A 16,063-nucleotide genomic window follows, 5' to 3' on the forward strand; every position below is an offset into this window, starting at 1 on the left:
CGCCACTACCACCATCTGTAGTGTGTTCGGAGCCTAAAGGAGCCAAGCTGACGTCAGATGAATGTGTGCGCGAAAAGCAGATAGAGAAGCAGCCATGCTCACTCAAAAAGTAGCATGACGTGCAAGCAGTACCTGCACTGAGCCCCCCAGCCTCTCGGCCGTGAGATGCGACCCCAGAGTCTCCTTATTGGTCACTGAAGTGGGCTGGGACTCACTTCCTTTGAGTTCAGGTGACTGATCGACAGTGGAAGAGCATTTTGGATAAGAAAGCGTGGAGAACGGGGCGGGTTGAGGTGGAGATTTTGAGGTATGATGGGAAGGGGCCGGTGGGTGAGTAAACAAACAAACGAAAAATTCAACATTAAAAAGGAGACATCTCACATGCAGAAGCTTGCTCAATTACTAATATAAACGTTAATAGTGAATGACATAAGCTAATGGAAATAAAGAAAAACCAGAGTGAGAGAAAAATAAAAGCAAACATGCAGAGTTAAGAAAGGCTTCTATTAGAAATCAATGTGAGATTTTAGATGAACACGACCATTAAATATCTCTTAAAATTGTTTTTAAAAGACATGCGAGCGCAAGCAAAAGGGCACATACACGTACAATAATTTTCCAACAGACTGTTAAGCTCATTTTATGCTTATGTAGAGATACTCATCATCAGGGGTTAAACTGAGATTTGTAAGATTTTAGAGCATTATGTTTTTAATAATAAACCAAGCAAAACTGCAAATGTATGTGAGTGGATGTAAATCGGGATGCATTTGATACATTAGAGGATGGATATTAAGAACGGAAGCAAATTTTGGCTACATTTTATTTTGCGATTTCATTGAAACATGGATGAGCGACAAAGAAATGTATATGCCGGAATGACTTAATGAAGGCAAGTAATTTGAAACGTGCACTACCGGTCAAAAGTCTGGGGTCAGGAAGATTTTTTTTTTTTTTTTTTTGAAATGTATACTTTTATTCAACAAGGATGCAATAAATCGTTTTAAAGTGACAGTAAAAACATTTATAAATGTTACAAAAGATTTCCATTTAAAAAAAGCTGTTATTTTGGGCTCTATTAAGCAGCACAACTGTTTTCAACATTGATAATGTTGATAATGTTTCTTTAGCACCAAATCAGCTTATAATCATTTCTGAAGGATCATGTGACTGAAGACTGGAGTAATGGGTGCTAAAAAGTCAGCTTTGCATCACGAGAATAAATTACATTTTAAAATAGAAAACTGTTATTTTAAATTGTAATAATATTTCACAATATTACCATATTTTGATCAAATGAATGAAGCCTCGATGAGCATAAGAGATGTTTTAAAAACATTTTAAAAAAATCTAACATTTTTGAACAGTAGTACATTATCAAGACATCTTTGCCCTGTCCACATTGTCACAATCATCATTATATCAGGACAAATAAAATCCGATGCTGGGACATCATATTTATGGCCTTTAAAGGGATAGTTCACTTTGAAATTAAATTTTGATATGTTTTAGCTTACCTGAAGTGCATCCAAGATGTAGGTGTCTTTGTCTCCACAGTAGTTTCAATTTTGATATTTTTAGGTCAAACCGTTGTTGTCTGTCAGTCATATAATGGAGGTCTATGGGTACAGACTCCAAGAGCATGCACAGAGACGTCCAAATTAAACAATTCCCCATCGTTAGTGCACATTGATGGCCTAAGACACGAAACGAGCGGTTTGTGTGAGAAAACGAACAGTATTTATATAGTTTTAATCTATTTCAAGCAACCACGTCCTAGTGATCTGTTTACTTAGTCTGCGCAAGCGCCGTAGGGCGCCGGAATGCTCCGGAAGTGCTCTTAGTTCTTGATCTGTATATTCTGGTTCAAATAAATACGGCATACATGCCAACCCTCCCGATTTTTCCGGGAGACTCCCGAATTTCAAAGCCCCTCCCGAAAATCTCCCGGACCGACCTTTCTCCCGAATTTCTCCCGATTTCCACCTGGACAACAATATTGCTACACCATCCGTCACTGGGCGCCGTTTCAGACCGAACAATAATAAAGGTTACACACCTAGAAGTCAAGCGCGGCAATCAGAACGGAAAAAGAAGCAGTCTATGCGCTGTCAGAGCCGTCTATGGGTTTGCGAGCCTTCGCTGCACGCGCCTCTGCTGACTGCGCGCGCGCCTCCCCACGAGGCATTTATACTTCGCGCTCGCCGGTGTACTATTCTTTGAAAAGACAGGGTGCGACTCGGTGTAATTGTCCTCTAAACCATCAGGAATCAGCGGTGAGAAGAAGTCAGGTACACTCGTGAATGTTTATTTTAGTACACTTTAGTAGGCTACACCAAAACCACACTACAAAAGAATCGTGCAAAGCAGTAAAACAGATTATAAAAAAAAAAAATGGATATGAGAATGTAATCTACAACTAAATTAACGTTATCTTACATAATTTCTATGTTTTTATTTAGTCTTGTCAACCTTTTTATAAAACATGGGCATCAAGGTCTCAAGGTTGGCAAGTATGAAATACGGTTGTGAAAAAAATTCAATGTTGTCTGTTGATGTCTCAAAATCGTCTTCCATTGCGATTTCTTTTCCGTCTAAATAACTTTAGATGTTCTCAGTGAAAGGTAATACTGCAGAAATCTCTGTGTACACAATGAGTGACGTACATGCGCGAGAGAGCACTTCCGGAGCATTCCGGCGCCCTACGGCGCTTGCGCAGACTAAGTAAACAGATCACTAGGACGTGGTTGCTTGAAATAGATTAAAACTATATAAATACTGTTCGTTTTCTCACACAAACCGCTCGTTTCGTGTCTTAGGCCATCAATGTGCACTAACGATGGGGAATTGTTTAATTTGGACGTCTCTGTGCATGCTCTTGGAGTCTGTACCCATAGACCTCCATTATATGACTGACAGACAACAACGGTTTGACCTAAAAATATCAAAATTGAAACTACTGTGGAGACAAAGACACCTACATCTTGGATGCGCTTCAGGTAAGCTAAAACATATCAAAATTTAATTTCAAAGTGAACTATCCCTTTAAGCATTTAACATTTAAGCTCCACAGAAAGTGCAGACAGTGCTGATGCCACTGCTGAACCAAAAGCATTTTGATTCAGCAGCAGGGAACTTTGTCTCTAAGCAACTGGCCACTAAAACAGATTTGTTTAGACCAAGCAAGGCACAACTAACCAGCCTTCCATTCCACTAATTAATCACATGAATGATGTTCAGAAAGTGTGTTGCACAACTGGAACACCACACAAAACTTGAGCAACTGCTCTGACAGCTTCTTCTGTGTCATCAATTTGTACGTCCAAAAGTGCCAGGGCTTATTCTGATTGATCACATGTCAAATGGGCAGAACACTTGCCTGGAGTGGGTATATTGTATCAGGCCATGAGTTCGAATGAGTAAGATACATCCTGGACTCGCCTACAGTGCAATGGAGCGAATGTCATGTACTCAACGACCATCTACGGTGATTAAGATCTATAGTGTGCTTCCCTGAGGCAGATGTCCTCATCTGACGGAGATTATTTGTGCACCCAACTCACCTGGTTTTTGGTCTGCGTTTGTGCTTTGTCTCTGCTGCTCGGCTGGGGTGTGTCTGTGGGGATGGGGCCTATAGGTGTGGGCTGAAAGAGACAATCATCTCATCGTTGAGCACACTTACAAACAGACCCAACACAGCATGACAAAGGCATTTGACAGTTGAAATGCACAAGAAAAGCATTTAAGGGCCTGTGGAGGAAACGAACACTCACGAGAGGCTTGCCGACCCAGTCGTACTCGTAATCAAACACGTAGCCATTCTTGTCGAAGAGGTCTGTGAAGAGCTTCCTCAGGTAGTCGTAATCTGGTTTCTCAAAGAAGTCCAGTCTTCTCACATATCTCAGATAAGTGGCCATCTCCTCTACAGTGTGTAAAAACAGGAATGGCATTAGTTCAGGGAAACGCTTCGCAAACCACTGTGCTTGACATAACCAAATCAATGCCACTAACCTGGGAAACTTTCGCATAGCACTTCGATCGGTGTTGATCGCTTGGTGTCGCCGATTTTCTGGTATCGCTCTTTCAGTGTGTCCGCCTGTTTGGGAAACACAGATGATTTCACAACCACAAACTCCTCAGTACTGACAAAAAAAACAGGCTGAAATGTAATTAAGCATTAGCAACATACAAATCCAGGGCAAGATTTTGCCCGAGGCTAGTTTTATTGAATAGGTGAGGATGCACACACAAAGCGAGATCTCTTTACTATTTTTTTTTTTTTACATTTACTCTTCATTCTCACCCCTACTGTCATGTGCCTTCCATGTAATCCAAGTAAGTGATGAATTAACAATGGTGTGAGACAGCACTTGCAGAACTTCTAACACCTGTGTGCGTCCAGAAGCAACCGCTACAGCCATGTGACTCATTACACTATGACACATGGCTGAGCAACTGAAGTACAATACGAGCAGCTGATATCTGCATTTGTTGCCATGTCATCACACTTCTGTCACACTACCGTTCAAAAATGGTGTCAGTAAGACTTTTTTTTTCTAAAGAAATCAATACTTTTATTCAGCATGGATGCATTAAAATTATCCAAAGTGACATAATATTAGGGGGCAAAAATAATATTTATCCATTTTAAATAAATGCTGCCAGTTGAACTATACTCAAACAATCCTGAAAAAGTATCAGTTTCCACAAAATTATTAAGCATCACAACTTTTTTCAACATTGTTAAGAAATAGCACCAAGTCAGCATATAGTAGAATGATTTCTGAAGGATCATGTGACACTGAAGACTGGAGTAATAATGCTGGAAATTCTGATTTCTCATCACAGGGATAAATTATATTAAAAAAAATATATATATATATATATATAGTAAATGGTTATTTTAAACTAACAATATTTCTCAAAATGACAGAATTTGATAAAATAAATGCAGCCATTTTACTAACTCTAAACTTTTAAGCAGTAGAGCTGAAACCTGAGGATTACTATATTAATCCCACAAAAAAAGATGGCAAGGTTCAAAACTATTGTAACTCTTTCTACATTGGTTTCCACAGACTGCGTTAGCTCGGCTGCGATTGGTGAAAAACGCAGCAGCGCGGCTTTAAACTGGTACGAGAAAAAGGGACCATTACTCCCATACTAGCATCTTTACATTGGCTTCCTGTGAATTTTAGGATTGATTTAAAAATTCTACTTTATGTTTACAAGGCACTGGCAGGCCATGCGCCCCAGTATATCAGTATATCTTCCTTCACTCTCCCTCTAGAGCACTTAATAGGTCCTAAACTTTGGAATGGTCTCCCGGTCCATGTGAGATTAGCTAAATCAATTTCCACTTATATCATACTTAAAAAAAATAAAATAAATGGTGTGTGCTTATTGTTCCTTTTTTTATTTGCTGTGATGGCTTTTTTCCCATTTTTTTTATGTCTTTCTTGTAAAGTACTTTGGGTCAACATTTGTTGTTTTTAAATGTGCTATATAAATAAAGTTGATTGATTAATTGATTGATTTAAAACACACACCAACATAGGGCTGTGAGAATAATTGAGCCAATTGAGGTAAAATGATTATTGCATTCAGTCCAGCGCACCTTCCTTTCCTTCACCGGGGTGCGCTTTCGTTCCTCCCTAAAAGCCCAAAATTAACATCTAAATCAGCCAAATAAGTGTGTCGTAAAATGCAGTCTACTGTTGCTAAACTGCGGGACGTGTTTGATATTAAATAGTGTTATTAAAAGCGAATTAAGCTGCAGAAGAGACACTGTTCCCCAGGCGGCATTCTGGGTGCGTGAGTCTGAGCCGAACGCGGATAAGCTTTAGATACATGCCTAAACGTGTACACACAAAAATGTCAAATTGCCTTTTTGGAGAGTATTTATGTAAACTTAAGTAGCTTTAATAAGGATTAATTTAAAGTGTACAGGAAATTTGATTCTTTTTTTGTTGTCGGCTATTACTTATCTGAATACCACTGTTAGTACATCTTCCTAAAAAAAGATACACTGCTTTTTTTACTTGTATCGTCATTGTTTTTATTTGGCCTTTTTCTTTGTAATTAGTTTCTTTCTTCTTGTTGTATTGCTGACTTTTTACTTGTCTTATGTAATTGTTTTGAGGACCTTTTTCTTACAATAGTTAACCTAGTAGGCTATTCGTTTTTGCTGAAGTATCAATAATTGTGAAATCTCACTGATATTTAAAATGACTCATATCGTGAAAAAAGACTTATCACATTGCCTACTAATAATCGTGATTTCAATATTGACCAAAAATAAAATAAAAACCTGTTAGGAGGTAGAAAGTACAAACCTTCAAGCCCTGCCAGGGCAAACTGCCTCTTAGAAAGTACATAAACATGTGGCCCAGTGCTTCTAGGTCGTCCCTTCTGCTTTGTTCTGAGGGGGAAGAAAAACAACAACTGTTACATGTCACACTGATGGATGCAACAGGTACATTTTGACTGTTATATGAGACTAATATATTTATAACTTCATGATTAAGAGGGTTACATAAATATGAGTCACTCAGGAAAGTGAAATGATGTACGTTCTTTAAGGTGGGTTGGTGATTTTATTATTCCCCCCCTCAGAAATCAGTTTTAAAAAGACATCCAGAAAATGAACTTAGGAAAATGAAAGGAGATGCAGGTTTTAAAGTGCATGCATACCTTTTCCCAAATGTGTGTTTATACTCATATATCGGGCAGTGCCAGTCAGGCTCTTATGCTCTCGGTATGGGATGTGTTTTTTGGTCTCGGGGTCTATGTATTCTTTGGCAAGCCCGAAGTCGATGATATGAATGGTGTGCTGCCTCTTGGACCCCGGCCGCCCCACCAAAAAATTCTCTGGCTTGACGTCTCGATATATCAAGCTCCGTGTGTGAACAAACTCCATCCGTGTTATCTGAAAAAACAAGGAAGATTGTGGTTGAGGACACTCTGCACCAAATTTTTTTTTTTAATATACCACAAAAACATGACAGAGCTGAACGATTCCTAGAAATCATTTAGAATACAGCCAAAAGAAATCCTAAATGTATGAGACGAGCCAAAATTGCTGAAAGAGGCTAACTGGCTCTCTGACCGGATGCTTACCAGTTGAATAGCTATCATTAGGACGGTCTTGAGGGAGAAAGTGCGGTCGCAGAGGTCAAACAGGTCCTCCAGACTGGGCCCAAGCAGTTCCAGAACCATAGCGTTGTACTTCCCGCAAGGCCCGAAGTAGAAGACCTGAGGAACTCCCTCTGCAAAGACAAAATGATCATTTAACAACCCAGTGAAATGGAAACATAGAATCTCACTTCTCAAACTTAAAATCACACCAAACATTCACATTTATTAAGCTTTTGTCCTTTAGGGAAACAGTTTTGTATTATTTTCCTAACACCACCAAATGTTAAGCCTGCTGTTCACAGCCAGTAGAGGGGACACAGTCTCTGACAAGACCCATAATGACAACACCTTGAACAAAACATGACTAACAAGCCCTGGAAGAGAGAGAGAGCATCATGCAATTCATTAAAGCAGCGAATATCTTTTGCGCTCACAGAGTTTACAGAGGACTGTAAAACATCTGATCTATCCCGTGCAACCATCACGTTCTCTCCCACATTAAGTACTCAAAACACAGACTATGGGCATGACTCTGAAAGGATGACTTGAACATCATTCAACAGAACTGTTTTGCTTCCACTGAGGCTTCAAATGGTATATAGCGCAGTAGGGGTGGGTGATATACCGGCTGAAGCTACATATGCTGGTGTACATTTTCCATTCCTACAGCAATTATGCAAAACAGTGCTTTTATGGCCGTTCAATCAAAGAGCAAAGAGCTTGTATATTAAAGAAAAAAGGTTGCATTTCCCTTGGAAATTGCCACTAACATGATCAAACTTTCTTACCTGCTGCCGCTATTAAACATGGAGATAGAGGTGATAGTACAGAATAACTTATAAAAATATATTGGGCCAACCACTCATTTTTATCTAGTAATTGTATATAGTCAGCAATACTTCCCAATGAAGTTTGAGGGAGTAAAGGGCAGGTTTGCTAACTTTTATCAACTAAAAAGTTTTTTTTCTTCGGTTGAAATTAGTGATGTCAGGCAGATACATTTAAATAAAATGTCAAAATAAATAATAAAAGGCATTAAAATAGAGAAAATCCTGCAAATGTGTGAATATATGTAAATAAAAATATCTAAATTAGAATAAAATATTAGAATAAACAAATGAACAATGTTTTAATATAAAATGTTTATATCATCCACGCCATAGCACCATGTAGCAGACAAAAATAAATCACTACTTAAAGTGCATTGCTACAGACCAAAGCAAATAGTCTGGTACAAATAACAGGTGTTGTGCAGGATTAGGGTTTTTATGCTGTCCCAAAAAAAGCTGCGACTCCACAAAACAAGACCTCAAGGACACACAGTTCTTGACTGCTCCCCACTGCCAGTGTTTCCAATTCAATTCCAGGTCGCCTGTGCCAGATCCCACGTGTGTGTTCTTCGGCCCACTGGTCAGATGCAAAGGCACATGAGACACACTGAGACAACGAGCCTAGGAAAGCCCAGCTCCAGGGGGGATTATAGAAGGATTTACCTGATCGGCAAACGTCATTCCCACGGGTGGGGGTGCCGAACACGCGCGCACACACACCTGCCTGCACTTTAGCCAGCCGGATCTGGCTAAACCACAGCGATGATGGATGTGCCCATGGCAAGACTGCAGCCAGGAAGCTGACTCATCAAAGCACCAGATCCAAGGTTTTAAACCCAACGTCAACTCGGCAATCAGAGGGAGGAAAATTACAACCATGCGCAGCTAGAACACTTCCTTGCATTGTAAACAAGGCCATCGCAAGTTCTTAAAGTGTTTCAAATTATACCAAAGAAATGTAAAATTTGAAAAATGATTATAGTGGCAGAAAGCAGGACTATGAGAGGACAGTCCATTTTATGGGCAGTACGCAAAATAAACAAACTGTACAACAGAGGGGCCTGTGATGAGTAGTAAATACAAAGGCCATAAAAGTATTTCGATACTTTTGTACACACAAGTCACTTAGAATGTTATCGGTTCATTCCTAAATGAGACATTATAACTAATACCAATAATTTGGTAATTGTTATGTTATGGCAGATAACTGATAAAATGCTAATAATAATCAACCGAAAAAAAAAAAAAATTTGTCAATTTAATTTAGGCATCACAACAATGTTGTACAATATTAAATATTGACAGCAAAAGTCATCTAAAAATAGGCAGACAATAAAACAACAACTAAACTAAATATATGAATAAAAGCACACAACTAAAATAAATGCTTAAACAAACAAAAAGCTGCAACAACAACAACTAGAGTTTCTCAAAGCTATTCGTTGCATCTGAAATTGCATACTGAGTACATTTGAATTTAAATGTAATTTGCGACCGTGAAAATAATATGTTCTTTATAGTATGAATATGGGCAATATGAATGAAACTCTGATATACTAGACCTAGAAAATTCTCACGTGACCTACCAGCATCAGTTGCGTCGCTTCACTAGCATTTATAAATCCTCTCCCGTGGCCTCATGGGACAGCAAAGTGTCCACTGAATGTGCACTTCAGAATCTCGGTCAAAGTAGTAGGTCACCCGGGTACCTACTGTTTTTGATTACCATGTATTCGGACATACTACACAGTTTTTTGCATACTATATGGTAGGGAAAGGGAAGTATTTGATTTTGGATGCAGCGATTGTAAAAAAAAAAATGTTGCGACGCTAGAGTTCAACAAGGAGATTTTCTGCCATTTCAAAACCCACTTGCTCACATCACTAACAGAGCCTGAGTGAAAACAACACAACTCATTGTTCATCAAACACATGTCCTCTCAGCGCAGACGCACTGGAATGTCAAAGTTAGCACACATGCCCGAATGAATACTTGCATATTAAAGATTCAGCATGCAGCAGCAGAACAACAATGCCCTGATTCCATTACCGGGACAGTGGAGAAGAATCAGGGACTGAAACGTGATCGTTCCGGGCGGCGCAGGTCCCAGTGTGATTCAGGAGATGAGAGGGCTTGCGTTATCTGCCCTGCTGCATTAAACATCCACAGCCTGCACTGCAGAGAGTGCCGTGACCCTGTTTTTCCCAAATGTCAGAGATTGAACGCAACGATTGAAAAGCCACTAACCAAGTCACAGTCACACAATGCAACTCAGCTAAAAATAACTCGAAAGCTTTAATCAGCAGCACAATAGCAATTAAACATTAAACACAAGCTATTTAAAACAAGCTACACAAGCGAACACAGCAGCAGCAATTTCTCCTTCAATGCACTTTAAAACGCCTCATGCTCTAAATAATTGACAGAGGCATAGAAGTGCATGACATTTAAGGTGCAAAACTATTGATGGGCAAAGCAAAGATCCTATTTATGATAAAAGTGGGATTGTGACATCATATAATGGAGCGCAGTTAGAAAGAGCAATACACCCAGAGAAGTATCCTAACATGACCTGGACTCTTTTTCCAGGACAGTAGAGAATTAACACTCTTCTTTAGCTGCAGGTTTAAGTGAGCAGAGGTTCTCCGGTGGCTTAAGACGAGTCTCACAATGGCAGATCCTTTCAAAGGATTCTTTGGGAAAGCTGGAGGTCTGGTATGGTTATCTCCTCTCGGGCTTCATAAAACCTTTAGATCCAGATTTTACAACTGTGAATCACTGGACCCCGCTGGCTTGCTCTGGGAAGCGGTGTTCACTTTGAAGTGATGGATATGCATTACCAGAAGGCGTAGTTGTGTAAGATTCAGTCTCGCATTGAAAATCATAGGTTGAGTAACTTAAAAACTACATTTCAAAATAATCATAAATTCTCTAGAACGAATAAGAAAGCAGCACAAAAATTCCTTCCACTTCCAGCATTCTGTCAGGGCTGAAAATCTCTTCACATTTTGAGCCTAGTGGTCTTTTGTTATGTCCCATGTCTGTATCCTGTGATTTAGGCCTTGGATCCAGGGTCAGGATGAATTACATGCACCAGCAAAAAGGCATTAGAGTGGGAGGATAATCTAACACTCACTGAACTGCAAGACACAAGTCTGTAGCAGACAAGCAAAAGAAAAGCTAAAGTTAAGGGTCAAGGTTTCCACGCAAAGTAAAAGAAATGTTAAACATGATAGCCGGCCATGTTTATTTTCTATTTGCACAATCCTGGGCATATGGCTTTCTTCTTGAAAGGAATCAGTCACGTGCTGGACATTCGATAATGGCAACCCAGCCACGAGGAGTCATGAAGATATAAATATAGCGGGCCTGCCCTGCACGCCTGCACTTTCACTGGCTATTAATGTTGCAGGGGTGGCAGCAGTGGCTCCGATGATCTGGCAGGAGATCAGATCCCGGCTGTGGAGACAGGCGTTCGGTGAATGAGATCATTGCATTGCAGGGTGGCTACGAGTCGGAGACGCTGTGAAGAAGAGCCGCACTTCATGCCAGTCAACCTTCCGGTTCAGTGATCAAATGGATGGATGGACCAAGGATTTGTACAAGCTACTCATCCTTTTCATTGTAGGGCTTAAAAGGATCAAAGTTCAGCCTTCTGGCTCGGGCTTCGCAACATGTATGGTAATTACAATAAAAATGGCAGGGAGTAGCAGCCAAATCACACAGATTTAATCCATTATAACCTCATTCATAAAACAAACTACTTTTTTCTAATCTGGGCGGGAGACACATTCAGTCATTACGCAATAAATAAGAACTTGAACACAACATCATCTTATGGTGGACTTCCCCTGGGTAACCGATCACTTTATACCTCCTTGATCTCAATCCCATTTTAGACCCTCCTTTTCACTGTCACTCGCTGCTGATGGGTGCCACATCAAAAGGTTGGAGATCGCCGCCCCCATGATTCTCAGCACACAACTGAACGATGATCAGTCTCACACAGGATGAGGAGGTGGCGCTTTTCATAAACCATATAACACACGATTCTCGAAAGGCTGTGAGGCTTACCTGAATTTCCCAGCTGTTTATAAAATCTATATTCCAAATGGAGTTGAGGTGCTCTGGATTTGATCGGCTCCTGAAAGAGAAGAAAAAAAACTAGACATTAGAGGAATATAGAAAAGTTATCAGAGAATATCAAATATAAACAAAAACATGACAATAATCCACAGCTTTTTTGCATTTGCATTTTGTACAGTTTTGGGAGTGACAACATTTAAATGTGAAAGCAAATCTCTATACATACATTATAGTTCTATTTGAAAAGTATCATAAAAGTAGTCTGTGAGACTAGTGCACAAGATATTAAATATGTCTCTGAATTCTTACAACAGCTTTGCATGAGGAACAGAACAAAATTTAAGTCAGTCTTCACTGAAAATGGTGACATCTGCCCTAGCTCTGCTTGCTGTCAAACTCTGCTTGCTGTCTGATTTAGTTCTTGAATTCAAACTCATTAAATAAGTTGCAGTGGTTAACAGCTCATTCGATAGGGAGATTATCAGTGAATATTTTAGTCTGTGAATGTAGGATGTAGTGGCAGTCAGGAGAGAAGTGATAGCAATATTTAGTTGCATCATGTATGTGGCCATAAATAAAGTATTATTTAGTATTCAAGTTTTATTTTTAAGAATAAGTTCAACAAATTGTTAAATAAATTAGCCATGTATAAAATGAGATAAGGGATAGACAGACAAGACATAATCCACAGAAAGTAAATCTAAGTTATTACAAATGTCACGTCATCTAATTGTTCATATTAATTAAGATAAATCATCAAGTCTGTAAGAATACAGATGGCACATGTGCTCCTCTGAAAACTGAAAAAAGAGGGGGAAAGAAAGAGAAGTAAACACCAACAACAAGACTATTAGTTCTCACAGACAAACTAACAGCGAGTCTTCTGTCACCGTCCCACATTTTCTTTGTAATAAAGAATCCATCCCTGCACCCTGTATATAAGTCAAGAGAGATTGCTTGGAAAAAACTTTCCAGTGGTTAATGGTCTGTAACAGAACACACTGAGCGAGTCCTCAATCGGGTGTCACGTTACAGGGTTCAGCAGTCTGACTCTGGCCTCTTGATCTACCGAGGCCTGCTGTGCTAACACCCAGAGCTCAGCGTTTAGTAGCATAGCATCCACCTGACCACAGTTGTGCTACCAAACCAAACCATACCAAAGACCAGGGCAAGAAACATGACCTTAATAGTGTAACGATGGCTCTGTCATTAATGCAAAATTCAGAAGTTTGAACTCAGTTGTGTGACTGAAAACGGCCATTGTGTCGAATATTCATGTAACCATATCCAGTTATGACTTAAGTGAAATAAGTTCTGGTCATTTCGGCCAACCCTAACCCCAGGTAGCTCCAGGTGGACTTCCTATCCAATTAGTTTACTGTTCATTTGAATGAAAAAAAAAAAAAAAAATCAAGTAACCTTGATATTATATCAGAAATGCTTTATAATATGAATCATTTTTAAATATTTAATTTTGTCTAAATTAAATTCTCTCTGATTAATATATGATATAATATAATCATATTTTAATTTAAAATGAAATTTATTCCTGTGAAGGCAAAGCTGAATTTGCAGCAGCCTTAACTTCAGTCTTCAGTGTTACGGGATCCTTCAGAAATCATTCTAATATGTTGATCTGGAAAACTGCTTTTTTATTTGTATTTTTTCAGGATTCTTTAATGAATAGAAAGTTCAAGAAAGCATTTCCTGTTACTTTGGATCAATTTAATGCATATTTGCTGAATAAAAGTTCTCTTTAAAAAGGCTTACTGTGGATTTGGAAAGTAAAATCAGTAGAGTAGTAATGGACTATGCTCTGGATTCTAATGGTTCAATCCAGCTCATGTTACTTGCTCAGAAAACGAGCAGACACAGCGGGGCAGAGCTGCATCTGTTGAGCTGTGATGTAACCGTGGTCACACTCACACACACGGCTCTTTCCAGGAAGAATATGAACGGATCGGACAGATTAGGCAAACCAGAATGTCCATCCAAATCTCTCAGTTAAAGGGAAGTGAAGGAAAAAAATATTGGTATAACTCAAAGATGTAAGCATATGATAAACATCTAGCTTAAAGAAGCTTGAAAGGAAACATTAAAGGGACAGTTCACCCAAAAATCAAAATTCTGTCATCATTTACTCACCCTCAAGTTGTTCTATACATTTCTTTGTCGGTAAATAAACAGTTGATGGGCCCCATTGACTTCCAAATTATTGTTTTTTTCCCCAACTATGGAGGTCAATGGTGCCCATAAACATTTAGGTTACCCATTGTCTTTTAAATATCTTATTTTATGTTCAGCAGAAGAAAGAAATTCATACACGTTTAGAACAATTTGAGGGTGAGTAAATTATGACTTTTGGGTGAACTATCCCTTTAAGCATCTTAATATACATCCATCAATCAAATCAATCATGACTACCCATGATGGATTCAAATCTCTGAGAATCTCCTCACACAGGTTCTGAAGGCCTTCACCTTCAGTTTTCTATTTAATGAGATGGAAATTATCTGAAGCCGTTAGTGAATTCCATGCAAACTTTTGACACACAGTTACTGTTCATGCAAATGAGAATCATCATGAATCACTGCTATAAACAGGATGCCCAAGGCATTGGCACAGGTTCCTAATGTGAGCATAGTGCCTTGTGCAAATACAAGAATTCAGGGCCCTGTCCCAACACCAACGGACAGCTCCACCCAAAACCACAGACATGTCCAAAGAGCATTATATTAGTAGGAAATATAGGAGGAAAATGCTCAGAGTGCAAACAAATAACAGCAAACCTACTCTATTCAAAACTAAATTGAAAATGGAAGTCAAATAAAGGTAGGAAATGTAAGTGTTTGTACATGTAAAGTACATATTGTACATTCGTAAATAATTACAAAGAAAGTAACATATTGAATTAAACGTGAAATTTTAAAGTAGAGAAGAAGAGAAATAGGATATTCAACAAAAAAATTATTGAATCGTAGTCGCTACTGTATGAAAAGGATGAGTGATTGAAAAATAAGAGGGCTAGATGACATTGACTAAAAATCATTTATTACTTACTCATTAAACATTCATAATAAGAACAGAAACAAGTAATTAAATAAACAGGTCACATTTTATTCCATGTTGACTCTGTTTTAGACTTATTCCACCATTTATTATTTCACCCACACTTGATTGTATTATTATATAATATACGGCCTATCTATCTACTGTAACCGATGACATCAACGGGTCAGTGTCATTTCCTCTTCGACTTTCCATGCAACTGGCTGAGCTTTAAGTATGCATGTACAATCTCCCCAAATGAGTTAACTGTAGGCAAGCGAGAGGGGACAACCACGAAAAGCATTTCTACAAACTGAAGCTTTAACGTCATTAAAAAGCTTGAGAGATGATAAATCCACTGCGCAGAAATAATTCAAGAGTCCATGATCTCATTTTAATGTGACGCTCTGTGCCTTTACACCCATTCCATTATGAAACATATAATCCAAAAAAATGAACAGAGTTAATCCTTTGTCAGTCAGTTGTAATCGATGATATCATCGGCTCCATTAGAGGACTTTACTACATCTTAACATGTAGGATAATGTATCACTGGCTACAGGCATTACTTAATTAAAAAAAACACATTCAATGAGAGTTGTATTATGATGAATAAAGCAATGCACATTATTAAGGCTGTCATTAGTCCTCTAATAAATTTGAATACTCAATATTTTGCTTGCAATTTACCCGTGACGACTACCCCGGCAAAATACGGAATGATAATCCATGAACCGCATTATTAGACTGTTTTCTAAGGTTGCACGATATATTAAAACAATTTAAAAATTACAACATAGCACAGTGCTATTGTGAATTCACAAACTCTGTGATTAAATAAAATATTTGCGCTACGGGTTTAATAGCCTCTATATGCGCTTTAATAACGGTAGGGTAGGCAATTTCAGAGAGGCTAGTATTAGCAAGTTGCTAATTGTTATACCAGTATAACAAAAAGTGT

The 16,063-nt window shown here is 38.7% G+C and overlaps 1 protein-coding gene across 5 annotated transcripts in view; it reads right to left on the reverse strand.

Moving 5' to 3' along the window:
• csnk1g2b (casein kinase 1, gamma 2b) overlaps positions 1 to 16,063 on the reverse strand; it is a 30,235-nt gene that overhangs the window by 2,958 nt on the left and 11,214 nt on the right. For 2 of the 5 annotated variants that reach the window (XM_079637762.1, XM_079637761.1), the window contains exons 3-10: positions 12,043 to 12,112; positions 7,120 to 7,268; positions 6,694 to 6,928; positions 6,336 to 6,421; positions 4,012 to 4,096; positions 3,774 to 3,922; positions 3,564 to 3,644; positions 133 to 234 (exon numbers count right to left, since the gene is read on the reverse strand). In XM_079637762.1, the coding sequence (XP_079493888.1) occupies positions 133 to 234; positions 3,564 to 3,644; positions 3,774 to 3,922; positions 4,012 to 4,096; positions 6,336 to 6,421; positions 6,694 to 6,928; positions 7,120 to 7,268; positions 12,043 to 12,112 (957 nt within the window). Of the gene's footprint in view, positions 1 to 132; positions 235 to 962; positions 1,466 to 3,038; positions 3,645 to 3,773; positions 3,923 to 4,011; positions 4,097 to 6,335; positions 6,422 to 6,693; positions 6,929 to 7,119; positions 7,269 to 12,042; positions 12,113 to 16,063 lie in introns of those variants that run through there. The other 3 variants (XM_079637764.1, XM_079637763.1, XR_013800473.1) reach the window with 2 other exon arrangements.

Source organism: Phoxinus phoxinus (assembly GCF_949152265.1).
Source record: "Phoxinus phoxinus genome assembly, chromosome: 15".
NCBI classification, from domain to species: Eukaryota; Metazoa; Chordata; class Actinopteri; order Cypriniformes; family Leuciscidae; genus Phoxinus; species Phoxinus phoxinus.